At 64.3% G+C, this 18,092-nt stretch overlaps 3 protein-coding genes across 7 annotated transcripts; 1 reads left to right on the plus strand and 2 right to left on the minus strand.

Moving 5' to 3' along the window:
* Positions 1–379: 379 nt before the first annotated feature.
* Positions 380–5,544, plus strand: EDF1 (endothelial differentiation related factor 1). Its single transcript, XM_017505578.2, has 5 exons — positions 380–546; positions 3,512–3,563; positions 3,922–4,082; positions 4,384–4,477; positions 5,313–5,544. Exons 1-5 carry the CDS (start codon positions 469–471, stop codon positions 5,372–5,374), a joined length of 447 nt encoding a protein of 148 aa, XP_017361067.1. The 5' UTR covers positions 380–468; the 3' UTR covers positions 5,375–5,544.
* Positions 5,545–6,837: 1,293 nt separating this feature from the next.
* Positions 6,838–15,669, minus strand: MAMDC4 (MAM domain containing 4). Of its 5 annotated transcripts, none has more exons than XM_037730279.1 (29): positions 14,729–15,660; positions 14,011–14,121; positions 13,762–13,935; positions 13,550–13,675; positions 13,298–13,428; positions 13,129–13,213; positions 12,873–12,998; positions 12,585–12,722; positions 12,413–12,501; positions 12,145–12,318; positions 11,920–12,004; positions 11,645–11,833; positions 11,421–11,537; positions 11,113–11,244; positions 10,881–11,005; positions 10,685–10,796; positions 10,437–10,553; positions 10,218–10,325; positions 9,965–10,098; positions 9,678–9,897; positions 9,468–9,605; positions 9,167–9,285; positions 8,991–9,081; positions 8,718–8,864; positions 8,422–8,556; positions 8,144–8,271; positions 7,957–8,065; positions 7,257–7,435; positions 6,838–7,076 (listed from the first exon to the last, which is right to left on the minus strand). In XM_037730279.1, exons 1-29 carry the CDS (start codon positions 14,772–14,774, stop codon positions 7,035–7,037), a joined length of 3,627 nt encoding a protein of 1,208 aa, XP_037586207.1. In that variant the 5' UTR covers positions 14,775–15,660; the 3' UTR covers positions 6,838–7,034. The 5 variants fall into 5 exon arrangements, with proteins under 5 accessions (XP_037586207.1, XP_037586205.1, XP_037586206.1 ...); XM_037730277.1 differs by having other exon boundaries at positions 10,218–10,352; positions 14,729–15,657; XM_037730278.1 differs by having other exon boundaries at positions 10,218–10,352; positions 14,011–14,118; positions 14,729–15,656.
* Positions 15,670–16,086: 417 nt separating this feature from the next.
* Positions 16,087–18,003, minus strand: PHPT1 (phosphohistidine phosphatase 1). Its single transcript, XM_017505581.2, has 3 exons — positions 17,473–18,003; positions 16,983–17,107; positions 16,087–16,351 (listed from the first exon to the last, which is right to left on the minus strand). The coding sequence occupies exons 1-3, from the start codon at positions 17,630–17,632 to the stop codon at positions 16,259–16,261; spliced, it is 378 nt and encodes a 125-aa protein (XP_017361070.1). The 5' UTR covers positions 17,633–18,003; the 3' UTR covers positions 16,087–16,258.
* Between the last annotated feature and the right edge of the window lie 89 nt (positions 18,004–18,092).

Consider the following 18,092-nt stretch of genomic DNA (forward strand, 5'->3'; position numbering starts at 1 on the left):
GGCGGCAAAACAAAGCGGTCGGCCCCGCGCGAGAGCGGGGACCCGGCGCTCGCTCCGCCCGCACGGCCCGGCCGGGGCGCGGGGCGCGGGGCCCGGGGCGACGCGGGGCGCGGGGCCTGCGCGTTGGGGCGCCGCCGCCATCCGCGTGTGCTCGGAGACCGTGGGGCCCGGCTCAGGGGTCCTCCCGACCCGCGCCCCGCGTGGCCGCCGCGCCCCGCCGGGCCGGGCCACGACGTCCCCCTCCCCACGCCGCCGGAGCGCGGCCGGGCGTCCCGCAGACGAGCCGAGCGCCGATTGGCCCCGAGCACGGGAAGGCCCGCCCCCGCGAGCCGCCAGCCAGTGGGAGCCGGGGGCGGGGCCGCGCCTCAGCCGCCGGAAGCGGGGCGGCGCCGGGGGACGTCGCGTCACCGCGCCGGGTCGGTAGCAGCTACCGCGGAGCCGCCGGAGGGACGCCCGCCTTCGCCCGCCATGGCCGAGAGCGACTGGGACACGGTGACGGTGCTGCGCAAGAAAGGCCCTACGGCCGCCCAGGCCAAGTCCAAGCAGGTGCTTCGCTGACTGAGGAGCGCCCGGGCCGGGCGCGGCGGACGCTGGGCCGGAGCCGCGGCCCGTGGGGCAGGGGGCTCCGGGAAGGGCAGGCGGGGGCCGGGACAGGGCGCGGGGGACGCGGACAAGGCCGGGGTGCCGGGCGAAGGCCGGGGTTCGAGGGGCGCGGCGTGTCGCCGCAGCAGGAGGACTGGGCCAGGACCGGGGTGGGAAGGTGGGGGGCGGACCCGGCTGGGGATGGAGGCAGGGTGCGGGCGACAGGGGAAGGAGAGGGGCAGGGAACGGGACGGGGCAAGGGGCAGGCGACAGGGCTGGGACCAGTGCCAGGCTGGGGCGGGGAGGGGACAGGGCAGGCGCTGTTGGTGGGGACAGGTGTGAGGACAGATGCAGGAGGTGGGGCCGGGGGCGGGGACGAGGCGGGGGTCCCTGTGTGAGGGTGGGGGACAGAGGACCAGGGTGGGCACGGGAACAGGGGGAGGGATGGAGGTGGGGACGGGGCTTGGGAGGGCAGGATTTAGGACAGGGGTGGGGACTGGGGCAAGCAGCAGGAACAGCGGTGAGGGTGGGGAATTGGGGTTGGGATAGGGCTGGGGGCCAGTGGCCAGCAGTGGAGGGACTGGGGCGGGAGACTGGGTGACTGGGACAGAGGCTGGTGAGCTGAGTAGGAGTTGAGGACAGGGGATCGGTTCCTCCCTGAGAGCTTTCTCTCTGCCTGGGGCCTGCTTTGTTCTGCTGGTCAGATGCTGCCCCAGGTCTGGGGAGTCTAGGGACCCCATGAGCAGGTGGACCCTGCCTCCCCCAGTTGCACGGGTGGAAGATGGGTGTGCCCTGAGCATTAGCGTGGCTGTTGGAGCCGAGGATCAGCTGTGAGTCTGATGTAACAGCAGGGACAGTTCAGTCCCCGCCTCTGCCTCATGTATACCCTCAGGCGGCCTAGGGCTGAAGCCTTTGAGGCCACTGGGCCAGGATGTGCTGGGCTCTGGTGACAGATATTCGTTGGTCTGCCCTGCCCTTATGGGTTGCACAGTCAAAACCAAATTCACTTTCCTTTTCTTTTTCTTTTTTTTTAAGACAGAGTCTCACTCTCTTGCCCAGCCTGGAGTGCAGTGGTGTGATCTTGGCTCACTGCAACCTCTGCTTCTGGGTTCAAGTGATTCACCTGCCTCAGCCTCCCTAGTAGCTGGGATTACGGGCGTGTGCTACCATGGCCCGGTTAATTCTTGTGTTTTTAGTAGAGATGAGGTTCCACTATGTTGGCCAGGCTGGTCTCGAACTCCTGACCTTGTGATCCACCCACCTCAGCCTCCCAAAGTGCTGGGATTACAGGCATGAGCCACTGCGCCCGGCCCACTCTCCTTTTCTTTTAAAGGAAACTTTTTTTTTTTTTTTTTTTGAGACAGAGTCGGGCAAGATGGTCTCAATTTCCGGACCTCATGATATGCCCGCCTTGGCCTCCCAAAGTGCTGGGATTACAGGCATGAGCCACTGCGCCCGGCCCACTCTCCTTTTCTTTTAAAGGAAACTTTTTTTTTTTTTTTTTTTGAGACAGAGTCGGGCAAGATGGTCTCAATTTCCGGACCTCATGATATGCCCGCCTTGGCCTCCCAAAGTGCTGGGATTACAGGCGTGAGCCACCGCGCCCAGCCTCTTTTAAAGGAAACTTAGTGGCCACAAGCTAGGAGTCATGGAAACAGTTGTGTCTGTGAACACATTAGTTAGGATGCCCCACAAGTCACGTCTCTGAAGTGTTAAAAATGTCCAGAAATGCATGATATTAATATTCAGTGACTGCAGGTCCAATGGCATCACCGTTACTGCTGATGTTTCTGAGGAGCCTGCAGGCTTCCATGCGATGTGTCATTTCTGTGCTACTAGGAGCCAGAGTTGGGGAGGAAGGCAGCACCAGGCCAGCATTTGGCGTTCCTTCCTGCTTTTGCAGTGCAGTCCAGCAGAAAGTAAATCTATGCTGAATATGATTTCTCAAAAAGAACCCACTAGCGCATACCTGCTATTCAGGAGGGAGGCTGAGGCCAGAGAATCACTTGAGCCCAGGAGTTCCAGACCAGCCTGGTCCACATAGCATGACCACGACTCTAAAAAAAAAAAAAAAAAAGCCCTTAGGCCGGGCACGGTGGCTCATGCCTGTCATCCCAGCACTTTGGGAGGCCAAGGTGGGCGGATCATGAGGTCAAGAGATCAAGACCATCATGGCCAACATGGTGAAACCCCATCTCTACTAAAAATACAAAATTTAGCTGGGCGTGGTGGCGTGTGTCTGTAGTCCCAGCTACTAGGGAGGCTGATGCAGGAGAATTGCTTGAACCCGGGAGGCGGAGGTTGCTATGAGCCGAGATTGTGCCACTGCACTCCAGCCTGGCGATGGAGCGAGACTCTGTCTCAAAAAAAACAAAAAAGCCCTTAGTGTTTGTTTCTCACAGCAAAGGAAGTGATGTTCTCTTAGTAGCAGCGTATTGTGAGTTTCTTGGATGTTTGATTGTAGAGGCTTTTGTATGAGTTTGGGGTTTTGTTATACTTAGAGAGTGTCTCACTCTGTCACCCAGGCTGGAGTGCAGTGGCATTATAGTATGCCACAGCCTCAAACTCCTGGGCTCATGTGATCCTCCTGCCGTAGCCTACCTATCAGCTGGGACTACAGCCTTGCACCAGGATGCCTGGCAATTTATTTTTATTTTTTTGTCGAGGCAGGATCTTGTGTTGCCCAGGCTGGTCTTGAACTCGTGGCCTCAAGTGATCGTCCTATTTCAGTTTACCAAAGTCCTGGCATTACAGGTGTGAGCCACAGTACCTAGTTGAGCTTGGGTAATTGAACGCAGCACTGCGTGTCAGTCCCTGGGCACCACTAGTCCTCAGCAGCGTGCTAACTGGCTAAAAGCTGGCCGGAATTGGTGTGTGCTGGATGCTGCCAAAGTTCGTTTTGACCAACTAATGTTTTCCCTTTTTCTAGGCTATCTTAGCAGCACAGAGACGAGGAGAAGATGTAGAGACTTCCAAGAAATGTAGGTGCTTGTGTTTCTGCCTTGACAACGAGGCTGTGCCTTGGGGTCCGTGTGCCGGTGTGTGTGGTGTGAGCGGCACCCCCAGGGACGTTGTCAGCTGCACGCCTGCCTGCACTGATGCTGGCCGGAGCCCTGGGAGGCAGTGATCTTCCCAGAGCAGCTCTGGTTGGCACGCGTGCAGCTGCCTGTCCCCATAACTGAGAGAAAACTCTGGAAGTCCATGCCCTGAGGTCTGTGAACGTTGGACAGTCTGGTTTCCCATGTCCCCTTGAGCTCAGGCAGCCTCTGGGATTTGGTTACCACTCTGAAATTGTTTTTTTTCTCCCTCTTCTCTGCTCTTGCCTCACACTGACTCCAGGGGCTGCTGGCCAGAACAAACAGCATTCTATCACCAAGAACACAGCCAAGCTGGACCGGGAGACAGAGGAGCTGCACCATGACAGGGTGACCCTGGAGGTGGGCAAGGTGATCCAGCAGGGCCGGCAGAGCAAGGGGCTCACGCAGAAGGACCTGGCCACGGTGAGCCTGCGCCGGCCCTCATCCTCCCGGGGCTGTCGGCTTGGGGAGGGGGCGGCCAGCGCTCAGACAGCACTCGGAGTGTGGACTCCACCCGCCTGATGCTCCTTTAGGGAGTGTCTTGGGAAGCAGGTCTGCCGGGCTTTCACGGAGACCCGGCTGCATGTGGCTGTGCACCCCAGGGGCCCCAGAAGTGGTTGTTCTCGGGTGACGCTTCTGGGAGGTGGTGCCCTGCGGGGTGTCCCACCTGGTTCACAGCACGTCCTAGTGGAGCGGGTGTGTATAAAGCACATCTTCTCTTTAGAAAATCAATGAGAAGCCACAGGTGATCGCGGACTATGAGAGTGGACGGGCCATCCCCAATAACCAGGTGCTGGGCAAAATCGAGCGGGCCATCGGTGAGTGTCCCTCCACTCCTCGGCCTGGGCAGGGAGGCCACCCGCTCCCAGCTGGGATTGGTGAGAGCCAGGCTCAGGGGTTGAACACGGCCCTGGGGTCCCTTGTTGTCTGGATTCTGGAGCTTTGCTTCTTCAGGCAGTACAGACTAAGGAATAGTGAGGGCTCTGCAGGCCTCAGAAACTCCCCAAGAGCAAGTGGCGTCCCAGCCAGTCCCTTCAGCCTGTGCAGCTGGCAGGGCTCTCTGAGCCTGAGCACAGTGGGGCCGGGCCCTGGCACGTGGGGCTGGAAGCCAGTTCTGCAGAGGACTCTGGTTCTTCCGGAGAAGGGTCTCGTGTTCTGTCAAGGATGATGAGACTCATCCTCTTTTTTTTTTTTTGAGATGGAGTTTCGCTCTTGTTACCCAGGCTGGAGTGCAGTGGCGCGATCTCGGCTCACCGCAACCTCCGCCTCCTGGGTTCAGGCAATTCTCCTGCCTCAGCCTCCTGAGTAGCTGGGATTACAGGCACGCGCCACCATGCCCAGCTAATTTTTTGTAGTTTTTTTTAGTAGAGACGGGGTTTCACCATGTTGACCAGGATGGTCTCGATCTCTTGACCTCGTGATCCACCCGCCTCGGCCTCCCAAAGTGCTGGGATTACAGGCTTGAGCCACCGCGCCCGGCCTGAGACTCATCCTCTTAAAGATTAGATGTGAGGCCCAGGAGTGCTCCTGTGGCGAGAGCTCCGTGAGGAACGGAGTGGCGTGGTCCTCCTTCCCAGCAGGTGTTGGAGAGGGGCGGCGTTGGGGCAGGAGGGTGCTGGCGCTGCAGTGGCCAGTGGTTGTGGCTCGTTTCAGGCCTCAAGCTCCGGGGGAAGGACATTGGAAAGCCCATCGAGAAGGGGCCTAGGGCGAAATGAACACAAAGCCTCGAAATCAGTGCGCTCCGGCTGATCTCGTTCCGCGGGTTCCCCTTGGCCGCCAGCACCGCCGTGGGTCTCCTCACGGGCCGAGCGGAACAAGGGGTCCAGCTTTTGGGGGCCTCCCCAGCCCATTCCTGCTGTCAAACAAACAAAACCTTGCAAGGCGTTGGCTTCTGCTGACTTTTTCTATCTGCGGCACGTTCCTCAGATTGGGGTGCAGAACTCGGTCTTCCTGTCTGTCCTGCCTAGTAGTAGGGTGTCTGCCTAGTAGCAGTTGTGGCTCAGAAGCCTTGGGGAGCTCTGAGCACCTCTTTACATGCAGGTGGGGGGTGGGGGCCCGAGGCGCAGAAGGAAGGGAAGCGGGGCCACGGGATGCGACTCTAAAGAGAAACTGGGAGAAGTTGCTGCCCTTGGCGCCCAGGCAGGTCATACGGTCCTGCTCTCAGCTCCCAGGCCCCTAGTTATAGGGAAGGCCAGTGAATTGTCATGACTGGTGCCTGGTAGTAGGGTGCCAGAGGGCTCTCAAGGTCTCTACAGGGTCATTTTCTCTTTGCACATCTGTGTGGACAGGTAGCGGGCACTGGTCAGCCCCACAGCACCTGAAGACGAGGGACAACTCTAGGCATGCCTGACTGCCACTTTCTGCTAGGACTTAGTCCCCAGAGCAGACGGGAGCCCAGTGGCTGGCAAGGGTGCTATGCTGTGCCCTCTAGCACCGCCTGGCTCCTGGGGCAGATGTGTGTCCATGAGGCAGGGTGGGGCTTTCCTGTGGGCAGGAGGGGAGCCTGGCTGCACAGCTCTGGAGTTGCCACCCTCCCCCCACTCCGTGGGGACAGCCACCCACAGCCAGGCCTGAGAGGCCACAAGACTAGGTCCTACCCACGGGGCTGTGCCCGGGTCACCCATGTGGAGGACCAGAGCTCTGTGAGCTGACTGAGGTTAGTGATGTTGACCCTGCTTCAGGATGGTAGTCCTCTGCTGGCGCCCCGGATTAGTCACAGCTTCACAGGGACAACCTCCTGCTCAGGCACGGGGGCCAAAGGGAAGGGTTCGGCTGCAGCCCTGGGGCACCCGGTGACCTGGGCACTGTGACCCGCAGCCCTGGGGCAGCTCAGGCCTGTACTGCAGATAGTGGGCCCGTCCAGGGCACTTCTCCCATCCAGGCCTGCTCCGTGCACCCTTTGCCCTAAGGATCATCTCCTCTGCTGGTCCCTGAGCCTATGGGTCAGTTTCACCATTGTCCTCAGTAGGCAGACCCTCTAGCTGGCTGGACCCCAGCCTTTGTCCTAGGTGGGTCTGTGTCCTGGTGGGAGAGGGTCCTCTTGTCTGTGTTTCCTGAGCTGCATACAGAAGTAAGCAGGCGCCCCTGGCACATTCCTGGGAACGTCACTTCTAGGTACACTGCAGCCCCCACCCTTGCTGGCGGGTAAAGTGTGGACACACTGACTTCAGCCTGGGAGCTCGGGCTGCCCTCACGGGCCGGGGCGTTTATTCACACGGGAACAGACTCGCACAGGGTAAGGGACGCCCAGGCCTCAGCGTGCCCTGAGACCTGCAGCCGGGCCCAGTCTGGGCAGGAGCAGGTGTCCAGTCCCCAGCCGGGGTCTGACCAAGCGCTGGATGTCACGTGAGGAACCGTGGCCTTGTTCGGGGTGCTCTACAGATCGCTGGTGACAGATGCTGGGAGGGTGACGCCATCCTAGGAGGAGGAGGAGGAGGAGGAGCTTTGACTGTGGCTGGAGAGGCTGGGCAGGGAGGGCAAGGATGGGCCCTGCACAGATGGGCGCTCCTTCCTCGGGGGTTGGTCCCACCACTGCCCGCCCTCCAGGGTCACAACTGAGCGGGGGCTCCTGCCCACCCATCCCCAGGGTGCTCCTACTACATTGAAAAGGATGTTGTCAAAGTTGGGGGCTGTGGTCTCTGTGCTGCTCTGGAAGGGGCAGCTCCCCCTCTTCTGCAGCCAGCGCCGCCCCCCAAGTCCCAGCAGCACCAGGAACATGAGGAACAGGAGGGCACCACCAACCACAGCTGGCACTGGCACAGGCGTGGCTGTGTCCCCTGTGGGTGGTGGGGATGAGTGAGCCCGGGAACTTGTGTTCTCTAAAGCAGCCCCCCATGTCTGAGGCTCAGGAGCAAGCCTGGGGCTGCCTGATCCCATCAGCCTCTGCTGGCTCCTGGGGTTCATCCTTTTCAGAGACAGCGGGGATTGGTTTTGCCAGCACAAGGTTGGGGCCTGGTCTGCAGGCAGCTGCTGTCCAAAGACTTGGCGGGGCTCATGGCCCCAGGTGAGATCCTTGCCTTCGCCCAGTGAGAGCAGTCAATCAGTGACTGCTCTGACCTGGCTAGCGGCTCCTCCAAGACAGACCCTGTCCTGGGTGTAGGCACAGAGAAGGCAGCCCAGGGACAGTGCAGCCCAGGCAGTGGCCCCAGGGTGACTGGGGCAGAGAGTGGGAGTGGGGATGGGCTGGGTGCAGCGTGCTCGCAGCTCCTAGGGCCACACACTGGCAAGCCTAGCAAACCCTGTGCCAGGCTGCCCCCCCAGGCCCTCCCCAGTGCCTCCATTGCAGCCCAGGGCTCACCCGGGCTGGGGGCAGGCTGCTGGCAATGCTGCCCTGCCAGATACTCCACGTCGTCCAGGCCAATGGGCCCCAGGGCTGGCTGGCCGCCCAAAGTGGCTTCAAACACGATCTGACGGAGAAGGAAAGGCGTCTGTGTAGGTCCTGGGGGGAAGAGGGGGAGGCTCCTGGCCCAGACAGGTGGCCTTACCTGGAACTCCTTGGCGCTGGCCACCTCCACCTGGGCCTCCAGCCACTGGTGCCGACGGTGCCCGCCTGCGCCCCACACGGCCAGCTGGCCCTGGGCACTGTGTAGCAGCACCCTCAGCTCCCCCTTGTCTGAGAGCAGGGCCAGGGCGTGTCAGGCCTGGGGTCCCAGGACACCTGCACACCTCACCGGGGGTGGGGTGGGGAGGCCCCTTCCCAACCTCTGCTCCTGGACCCCTGCTGCCCCCACTGTCCTGGCACCCATTGCCCAGCCAGACTCACAGAAGTGCTCAGGAAAGCCCATGTGGTACCAGAATCGGAGGCAGGAGACTGGGGTGGCCGGTAGAGGCTCACTTCGCAGCCAGGCGGCCCGGCCCCCGGGGCCCAGCACGCCAGTTTCAAAGAAAGCGAAGTGGCCTGGAAACAAGAGGAGGCTGATGCCCAGCTGATGGGCAGAGCCAGCCCTCGGCCCAAGCAGAGGCTGGATGGGGAGTGTGCCCTGTGGGTGGGCAGCAGGAGGCCGGGTGGCTGTGTCTGGCTTCTGGGTCCCCTCCTCACCTGGCTCCAGCAGAACGTACCTGCTTCTGTGCCCAGGGTGTGGTCCACTGGGGGCTGGAGGTAGCGAGAGGGTGCGGCTCCCCCGCCCCAGTCCCAGCTGTACCCACCCAGGCCGGGCCGCGCCAGGTGGTTCCAGCCACACAGGCCAGACTCAAAATCACAGGAACCTGCAAGGCATGGTTGGGTGAGTGGTGCTGCCCTTGGCCCAAGCCCTGGCCACCACCACTGTGGGGACAAAAGGGACAGGCAGGCCCCAGAGCAGGGGCCACCGTGGGCCACAGCAGGGCTCCCACCTGGCTGAGGGCAGGGCCCATCCTGGAGGAGCAGGTCATCCACAGCCACGTAGGAGTGTGCCACGCCTGTGCCCACTGCCTCAAACATCACCTGGCGGGCGCAGGCAGGGCAGCCTCAGCGGGTCCAGGCAGTCCTCGGGTGGGGGAGGGAGAGGGGCACCCCAGCTAGTACTCACCCTCCAGGCTTGCTCAGCCTGCACGTCCACGCTGCCCAGGCGCCAGGCAAGCCCTTCGTGGGCACTGAGGCTGAGCACCTGGTACCTCCTGCCCTCCTCCAGGTGGACCTGCAGGGCGCCTGCCAGCAGGGGCAGCCCAGGTGAGCAGTGTGGGAGAGTGACTGCATGCCCTGGCCCTGAGCTCCCGGGCTCCCTGGTCTGGCGGGTGCAAGAGGCTCCCCACTGGTCTTAGCAGAAGGCTGGTGGGGACACCAGGCCAAGCTTCCCTGAACCCCTGGGGCCCCCTCCCAGAGCCCCTCACCTGGGCTGAAGAGGCTCCCATGGTACCAGAAGGTCAGGCAAGCAGGCTGGGCCAGGGGCCTGTGCTCCCTGGAGGTCAGGGAGGCCGTCTGGCCCCGGGGCAGTGCGTCTGGGCTCGTGTCCACCACCATGTAGTGCCCTGGAGGTGCCAGCATCAGCCTGCCAGCCCCTGGCCAGCCCCTCGATCCCTGCCCCTGCCAGGTCCCCGTACCTTGGGCCGTCTCTGTGGTGTGGTCTGCTGGGGGGCCCCAGGCAGCATGGCCTGAGGCATTGGTCTGGCGTCTCCAGAGACTCTGGCCTCCAGGGGAGAAACCGCAGTCCGAGTCCTCAAAGGAGCAGTAATCAGGGGCCCAACAGGGGCCAGGCCGCATGGCCACGTCGTCCAGCGCCATGGTGCCGTGGTATCCGTCCCGGAGGCCCTCAAACAGCAGCTGGGGGTGGAGGGTGTCAGCCGGCTGGGGGTCTGCCCTGTCCTCCCACCTGGGCACCAGGCCTCACCTGGTACGGGGCCCGGGAGCCAGGCTGGTGGGAGAGGGTGGCCCAGGCCTGGTGCCAGCGGTTGCCATGGGTGCCCGACCGTGACCAGAGGTGCGTGTCCTCCCCTTCCCGTCTCATGTCCAGGCGCAGGGTTCCTGCCAGGAGGGGACCAATCCATAACCGATCTCTCTCCTGAGCCTCATGGGTGTCAGAGGGGAAACTGAACCCCTGGGGGCCTCCCCACAGGCCCTGCCCTGCTCCCAGGCCCACTCACCAATCTGGGGCCCGTGGAGGTGGTACCAGAAGCTGAGACACTCCGTGGGCGCTGCTGGCACCTGGGGCCTGGAGAGCAGGTGTGCGCTGTGGCCCCGGGCCAGGGGGTCTGTGGGGTCCAGGAGCATGAAGTAGCCTGCAGGGGACACAGGGGACAAGGCTGAGCTGTAGAGATGCCCTACCCCCCTCTGAAAGCCACCGTCTCAGTGGCCCGTCCTACCTTGGCCTGTGGTGTGGTCGTGCTTAGGGCCACGGCTCTCCACCCTGTGCCAGTGTGCGTCTGAGAGGTGGCTTGGGTACCAGCTGCACGTGTCCCGCTCAAAGTTACAGGAGACCTCTGGGGGCGGGGCCAGGTGGCGTCACACACAACCCCCAGCACCCTCCAGAGCCCTGAGATGGCAGCTCTGGGGTCCCTGGAGGTGGTCTAGGGGGAGTGCCCGGGTGAGAAGGGGGATGGGCAGGAGGGACCTCTGTCTCTCTTGGTGGTCACCATGGGGCTACAGTCCCTCAGGGTCACGTTGTCCACACCAGCTCCCTGCTGGTAAGGGCTGTCCAAGTCCACCAGACCGACAAACTCCAGCTTCATGGGGAAGGGGGATGAGGAAGAGGATGGTTAAGTCAGGGTCCGCGCCCGTGGACCCCCGCTCTGGGCTGCCCTCCTCACCCGGAACGGCCGGCGGCGGGCCCCTAGAAGGACCTTGTCCACCTTCCAGCCACCTGCACTGCTGCTCAGGGCCTGCCATGCCAGCTCCCGGGACCCGCTGTCCACCACCACTAGTGCCAGGAAGCCTGGCCGGCAGGGCAGGGGACACTGTGGGTCAGGTGGCCCCAGACCCCTCCCATTGTGCAGGGAGCACCCAGGAGCTGGCAGGGGAGCTCGTGGAGGGCAGCGGTACCTTGGGGCTGACTCTGCAGATGGTAAGCCAGGTGGAGTTCACAGCTGGGGCCAGAGGGGCCAAGCAGAGGTGTAAGGACCCGGGCCTCCGCACCCAGCTGCCCCCAGGCCCTCTGCAGAGACAGGAAGTGACCTAGGGGAGGAGGGAGGTGCTCAGAGCCGCATTCCTGCCAGAGCCCCACTCTTTCCCTCAGGGACCCCCAATCCAGAGACCCTCTGTAGTGCAGGGTCAGAGCAGAGATCCCTCTGAGGATGCTGCTCACAGGTGAGCCGTGGCCCCCAGGCGGGGCTTGGGTACGTAGGCCTCACCAGTAGCAGCTGCACCGGCTCCCTGACTCTCCTGGGCTGAGAGCCGCTGCCACTGCAGCCGCCCCACGCTGGCATCTTCCCAGCCCCCGGCTTCGGGGGACTCGAAGTCCGTGGTTCCTGGAACAGCAGGCGGCACTAAACCGCAGAGACCTCCACCCACCCCACGCCCATCCCTGCCCGTTTGGCCTGCAGCAGGAGGTCTGCAGGATGCTGAGCCCCTTTACCACAGGCCTGCTCGTCCTCGTTCCCTGCACACTGCTGCTGGAAGTCACACAGCTGTTCCGGGGGCACACACAGGTCCCCACAGGCGAGATGGCCCTGCTGGCAGAAGTCCTGGAGCCGAGAGCTGGGCGGCAGGGGCCCGGGGGCTGGGGCCCAGGGCCCAGGAGGCAGCGGCTGTGGGGTGGACACCTCTGTGGGGGCAGAGCTTGGGTCAGGCGGCGGGGGTGGGGAGTGCTACGCAAGGCAGGGCAGGGTCAGCAGGGGTCAGCAGGCTCACCCGGGACTGGTCTGCAGTGCTCAGACAGGATGAGGTCGTCCAGGCCCACCACACCCCCCGGGCCTGTCTGCCCGGTCAGGAGGATCTGAGGACAGAAGGGCTCTGGGTGCTCAGCCTATTCCCCCTGGGGGCTGCTCCCTGTCCACCCACAGGGGGCACCCTGTGGGCTCCCCTCCGCTGCCCACAGTGCAGTTCTCCAGACCCCACCCTCTTGCTGTTCCTCACCTGGAAGGGGTGGGCACTCTGGATGTCAATGCGGTCTCGGACCCAGGCGGTCCCCAGCTCCCCTCGGCGCCTCCGCAACAGGACTGGGGCCTGGGGGGTGCTGGACCCCAGAGTCTGCAGGAACAGCTGGAGGCAGCCGGCCTCGGACCCGTGCAGGTAGTAATAGAAGACCAGCTGTGGAGCCAAGAGCTGATTGGGAGCCCCTGCACCCCAGCAGCCAGCACGGAGACCCTGTGACATCCCCCCCCCACCCGCCCCACTGTCTCACCGAGCAGCTGGAGGCGCCTGAGGCTTGGAGCTCGGGGCTGGAGAGCACAGCAGGATTGCCAGGCTCGGCCACGGAGACCAGGAAGTAGCCTGCGGGAAAAGGCGAGCGTGAGCCGGGGCCACCGGGCTGTGGCCAGGGGATGGGGCCCGGCTGGGTCCCCTGTGGGCCTCACCCTGCGCACTGTTCCGGCTGTGGTCACGGCACGGCCAGGCGGGGTGCTCGAGACCGCCAGCGCTGTGGTTCCGGGCCCAGCCTTCTGAGCGGCTCCATAGGCCCAGGCCTGTCTCAAAGTCGGTGACCGTGTGCTGGCCTGGGACGGGAAGTGGGGCTGTCAGAGCCACCAGGCAGTGCTTCCCAGCTCCAGGGTGGCCCCAAGAAGGACCATCCAAGGATCCAAGGTGCCCACTCCACCAAGTCATCCGATCACCTGGTCTCACTCTGGGCCCCACCCTGGCCTCACCACAGGTGCGTGGGTCCTCATCAGACAGGTCCCCACAGTTGTCTTCCCCGTCGCAGAGTTGCTGGGGCTCCACGCAGGCCTTGTTCTGGCAGTGGTGGTGTCCCAGGGGGCAGCTGGCCTGGGGGGCTGGGTGGAGCAGGGTTAACCCCTTACGGAGGCCCCGGAGTGGGAGGGCACTCGGGGGCAGACAAGGTCTGAGCGGGGCAGGGGCAGGTGGGGCCCTCCCAGGGTGGGACAGGAAGAGGCGGTGCCTTACTGGGCAGCCAACAGTCCCAGAACTCCAGGTCATCTAGAGCCACGGCGCCCCTGTGGGTAGCGTTTCGGGTGGCAGAGAAGGTCACCTGAAGAGAACAGGAGCTCTCAGGACCTAAGTCAAGGCCCAGACACCCCCAAGGCCCCCACTCGTCCAGACCCCCCCAGCTCACTCGGAAGTCACCCTGGATGCGGCCTGTGGTCACTGCCAACTCCTGCCAGCCGGGGCCCCAGGACCCTGTGCTCTGCCACAGGGTCAGGGTCTCTGCGCCATGGGTCAGCTCCAGCCGCAGCTCAGCCACATCTGCAGTGTCAGGGGTCCCAGGCAGCTGCAGCCCTGCCCCTCCTCAGCTGCCCTGCCTCTCCTGGAGCCACCTGCCCTCCCCTTGGGCACCCCCCACAGGCCTTGGGGGTTCAGGGCGCACCTCCAGAGGCCATGTGGTACCAGAGCCTCAGCTTGCAGGAGGGGGCTGCCTCTCGCAGGGTGGGCGAGCGCAGGGCTGCAGTGGCCGCCTCTTTCCCTTGGTGGGTTCCGACAGCCATGTACCATCCTGGCCCAGGTGAGAGGTCAGGAGATGGGGCAGGAAGCAAGGAGGGCGGTGGGGCAGGGGCGCGCGGAGACTCGCCCTGGCCTCACCCAGGTCGGTGCCCAGCGTGTGGTCTGAGCGAGGCCCGGGACCCTCCAGCGCAGCCCCCGCCCTGTCTCGGAGCCAGCTGTAGCCCGAGGTGCTGATGTCCCGCCAGCCGCAGGCGTCCCGCTCAAAGTCGCAGGTGAAGGGGGTGCCCGGGGCGGGCGAGGCCCCGTGGTAACCTGGGAGAGTGGATGGTCAGACATGTGCCGGCCGTGCTCACATGGGCCCTGCCCGCCTGTCCGGCCCTGGCTCACCACACTGGGCCTCATCGGAGCAGTCCCCGCAGTCACACACGAAGTTGCACACAGCCTGGCTGGGGCTCCTGCAATGGCTGGGGACCCAGGCCCAGCCTGGGGACCCTGCTGCTGGGAGGGTGACAGCCAGGTGGCCTGGGGGCAGGGTGAGCAGCATCCCACTCTGCCTCGGACTGTCCAGTTTTAGCATTGGACGTCCTTTGCCCAGGGAAGCCCCTCAGACCAGAAGATGGGGCAGGGAGGAGCCAGGACCCACAGAGGACTCCCACCCGGCTCTACGCCAGGACCAAGCGCAGCGCATTCCTGTTTCCAGCCCTGAAGAGACGGGCAAAGGGCCTGGGCATGCGTGGGAATGAGGACCCTGCCATGGGGCACCCCCAGAAAGGCAGCAGGATCCCAGTGTGCCCAGCTGGGAACTGGGCACTGGGAAGGTCCTCCAGTGGGAGGCATTGGTGGGTGGCCCAGGGCCCTCCACAGGCTCCACCCAGTCCAAGCGTGGCAGAGCTAGGGGCACCTCCTGAGCCCTCTCGTCCCATACTGGGAGGGGAGTCTTGCCTCTTCCTTTGCTTGGCAGGCCCGAGGCCCCATGGGCTGATGCCAGGTCAGCCCTGCAGTCCTCCTTCCCTCTGGGGCTCGGGCATCATCACTGCTGCCCAGATGGCAGGCTCAGAAGCCAGAGCCCCCCGTCCTGCTTCAGGAGTGGGATCGGATGACTTACCCAGGAACAGGACCAGGATGGGCAGCAGGTGGCCGGGCAGAGGCATGGCTGGGTCAGAGGGAGCAGGGCCAGTACAGCCGCGTGGGGTGCACAGGGAGCTCTGCGAGGTTCCAGCCTGCGCTGGCCCTACGCGATTAAGTGGAGGGCCCCTTGGCCTGGCCCCACCCAGTGCTGACAGTGCCAAGCGTGGGCCGTGGAAGCGGCCCCAGGAGAGGGCCCCCGACCCAGGGTCAGCTCCCACCTGCCCGGCTCCCTCAGACTGAAGGTCAGGCCCTTCCACCCTGCCCTTCCTTGCCTGGTGGAGTGGAGGGCTTACACTGGAATGGGGAGGGACCCAGGCACCCCACCAGGACTCTGTAAGGCAGTGTGGGGTGGGGGGCACGGGCAGCCGTGGCCTTTCGCTATGCCTCTGGCACTAGCCTGGTGCTGGCCAAGGCCAGGACTCAACCAGTCCACCAGCTGCGGGAGTCCAGTGCCCAGCGTGTGCACCAGAGCCAGCCGCTGCGCTCTCAGCCTTGGGGGAGCTGCCTGTAAGTCAGGCTGCAGAGGAGCACCCAGCACCCATTCGTCCTGAGCAGCCAGGTGCTGTCCGGTGCCAGGCACAGGGCCCCTCAGGGCTCTTTGGGACTGGGGAAGGAGGGTGGCATTTGGACCCAGCCAAATCAGAAATTTGATTTCCCACAGTGTGAACTCAGAGCTGGTGTCACTGAGCCTCAGCATCCCGGTCTGTAAAACGTGGTCATGATAATGCCCACCTAGAGAGGCTGCCTGGAGGACCAGTGAGCCCACCTGCGAGCGGGGCTGCCTGCCAGTCAGGGGTGCCCTGTGCATAGCCAGTCCTGGCCCCCGGGATGCCCCTGTAGCACCCCACAGAGTCTCACTGTGTATGGGACTCCCCAGGGCAGGGCCTGAACCCGTGGCCTGCCCACAGCCCTGCCAGGAGCAGGAGGGACCTGGGAGGGGCCCCAGAGTCAGCATGAACCTGCAGGGTACTTGACCCTTGATACTAGCAGGCCCCACAGGGCTGGTCACGAAGGAGCCTGCAGGCCGGGCCTCAGGGCAGACGGGGCACTGGGAGCCCTGGGATGGGCCCAAGGAAGGAGGCACTCGTGTGCGCCCCAGGTCTTGGCTGGCCCAAGGGACCAGGCCCTGCGTCCTTGCTCAGGGGCCGACTGGGCCTCCTCCAAGATGCCCTGGGGGGCGGTGGCTCAGTGAAGAGCAATCAGGCCGTCAGGGGGCCCCCTTATCAGACCCCAAAAGGCTGAGTGTGCAGGCCACTCCCTGGGGCCACTTCTTTAGGCAGGGTCTGGGGGCCCCTGGAGGTGGTGACCCAGGGCAAGGAAGCCAAGGACAAAGTCCAGAGACCGGCAGGTTGGCAATACATTTAATTCTGTCTCTGAGGCCTGGCAGGTGGCACATCACCAGGGGCTGTGGCAGTAGTGGGCAGGGTCGGCCCTGCACGATGGGGACAGGCAAAGGCAGGGGCTCCAGAGTGGCTGCCAGAGGCGGCAGGCCAGGGGCTGGGGGTGCTCAGTAGCCGTCGTTAGCCCAGGTGACCTCGTAGTCGGGGTACTTGGCTTTGATTTTCTCGGTGGAAATGGAGTGCTGGGCAGGACCATAGGCCTGGAGAGAGAAGATGCCCTGGACCCTTCCACCCACATGCCCTGGCTCTGGGCATCAAGCCACCAGCCACAGCAGGAGCAAGTGTGGAAAGGGGACAGACAGTGCCTGGGGACCCCAGAGTGGAGCCGAACCCACCATCCTGACCTCCCCTGGGGGCTCCCCTGGGGGCTCCCCTGGGGAGAGGCGGCCTCTACAGGCGAGCAGACCTTGATGGCAGATCCTTGGGCCTCAGGCACCCAGGGGAGCACATGGGGATCTCACCTGCTGGTGGTTCTGGTGAGAGCGCAGGTGGGGACTCAGCTCCACCTAGGTACTGACACCTCTGGGGCCCAGGACCCAAAGTTCTGGAGGACAGTGAGAGCCCAGCCAGGCCTCTCCGCGCAGGGAGAGGGGATGGAGAGTGGAGGGCAGGCCATGTCTGGGGGCCTTCCTCGCCCCTCAGGTCTGGTGTGTGCTCCATGGGGGAATGTGAAAACACATCCGGCTGAGAGGGAGGGCTCTGCCGCCCACCCTCGGAGAACCCCGGGAAACCTGGGTGCTCAGCTGGGGCCAGGGGTCAGGGCAGCAGGCTCAGGTGGGCCTCCAGGCTGGTGCTGTGGCCTCCCGCGGGCGGGACGGGGCTGCGGCTCACCATGGAGTAGCCGTACACGTGAATCTTCTTGTCCTGGCTCTGGTGGGAGATGCGCCCGCCGCCCAGACACTCACAGTCACAGCCCTGCTTCTGCATGTCACCCGACACTTTGTCGTAGATGTCCGCTGGGATGGGAGGGCGGCCTCAGGACGTGCCCTGGCCGCCCTTGGAGACCATGGGAGGAACTCCCAGCCAGCAGAAGGGGGTCTGAAATCCCAGCTCTGAACAGCCCCTTCCCCCATGGAGACGAAGCCCCTCGAGGCTGGGACAGGGATGAGTGAGAGAAGTAGGGGGGAACCGGGGCGGGCGCGGGGACTGGGAGACGGGTGTGGGCTGGGGGTGCCTGGCCGTGTCACGCCCCTCTCGTCCAGGACCTGAACCTGGGTCAGACCTCGCAGGGGCAGGGCTCGGAGCAGAACCCAGCCCTCCGCGGGCCCACCCCCCGCAGCTGCGGCCCCGCCCCCCGCACGCCGGCAGGCCCCGCCCTCACCATGGTACTCGGCCCACTTGTAGCCGCGCACGATCTCCTTGCTCTCCGCAGCCGGAGCTCCGGAGCGCGGAGCGGAGTGAACTCGGATCAGCACGTACTTGAAAACGCCATCCGAGTCGATGTCCACGTCAGGAATGTGAGCGAGACCGGCCGCCGCCATGTTCTTCGTCCCGGAGGCCCCTTCTCACACCCGACCCGGCACCGCCCGTACTGCGGGAGGCGGGCTCTGGGAGAGCGGCGACCAATCCCGTCGGAGAATGCTGCCGAAAGCGCAGAGCCTCATCCAATTGTGCCGCCGACCGAGGCAGGCGCTGGCCAATCGCAATCCGGTTCTTTGCCTCCTTGCGGCACCAGCAGCCCCGCTTAAAGGGAACGTGGAGCCGGGAATGGGTGGTGATTAAATGCAGCCAACGGAAAAGTTCCTTTCCACTGCGGCCCGGTAGCACCCGTGGACTGGGGCGGTTAGGCGGCCCGCGAGGCTGGGGCAAAGAGGGAGGCCTGAGGGACGTGCGCCAGCCCTGACCTCCTGTCCCGCACGAGTCCCTCTGCCCCCTCCGCCGTCCGGAGGCCTCCCTCTCCCTCTCCCCCCCCTCCACCGTCCGTGGGCCTCCCTCTCCCCC

The sequence above is a fragment of the Cebus imitator genome, unplaced genomic scaffold, assembly GCF_001604975.1.
Source record: "Cebus imitator isolate Cc_AM_T3 unplaced genomic scaffold, Cebus_imitator-1.0 Scaffold339, whole genome shotgun sequence".
Lineage (NCBI taxonomy): Eukaryota > Metazoa > Chordata > Mammalia > Primates > Cebidae > Cebus > Cebus imitator.

Excerpts from the sequence above, each read along its gene's own strand:
- EDF1 (XM_017505578.2), top strand. The coding sequence starts at position 469 with ATGGCCGAGAGCGACTGGGACACGGTGACGGTGCTGCGCAAGAAAGGC. Across the intron at positions 547-3,511 it reads CCCAGGCCAAGTCCAAGCAG|GCTATCTTAGCAGCACAGAG; the intron begins GTGCTTCGCTGA and ends CCCTTTTTCTAG. Across the intron at positions 4,083-4,383 it reads CGCAGAAGGACCTGGCCACG|AAAATCAATGAGAAGCCACA; the intron begins GTGAGCCTGCGC and ends TCTTCTCTTTAG.
- MAMDC4 (XM_037730277.1), bottom strand. The coding sequence starts at position 14,774 with ATGCCTCTGCCCGGCCACCTGCTGCCCATCCTGGTCCTGTTCCTGG. Across the intron at positions 10,554-10,684 it reads GACCACCAAGAGAGACAGAG|AGGTCTCCTGTAACTTTGAG; the intron begins GTCCCTCCTGCC and ends CCCCGCCCCCAG. Across the intron at positions 8,865-8,990 it reads TGGGCCCTGCCCTCAGCCAG|GTTCCTGTGATTTTGAGTCT; the intron begins GTGGGAGCCCTG and ends CATGCCTTGCAG.
- PHPT1 (XM_017505581.2), bottom strand. The coding sequence starts at position 17,632 with ATGGCGGCGGCCGGTCTCGCTCACATTCCTGACGTGGACATCGACTCG. Across the intron at positions 17,108-17,472 it reads CAAGTGGGCCGAGTACCATG|CGGACATCTACGACAAAGTG; the intron begins GTGAGGGCGGGG and ends CTCCCATCCCAG. Across the intron at positions 16,352-16,982 it reads ACGTGTACGGCTACTCCATG|GCCTATGGTCCTGCCCAGCA; the intron begins GTGAGCCGCAGC and ends TTCTCTCTCCAG.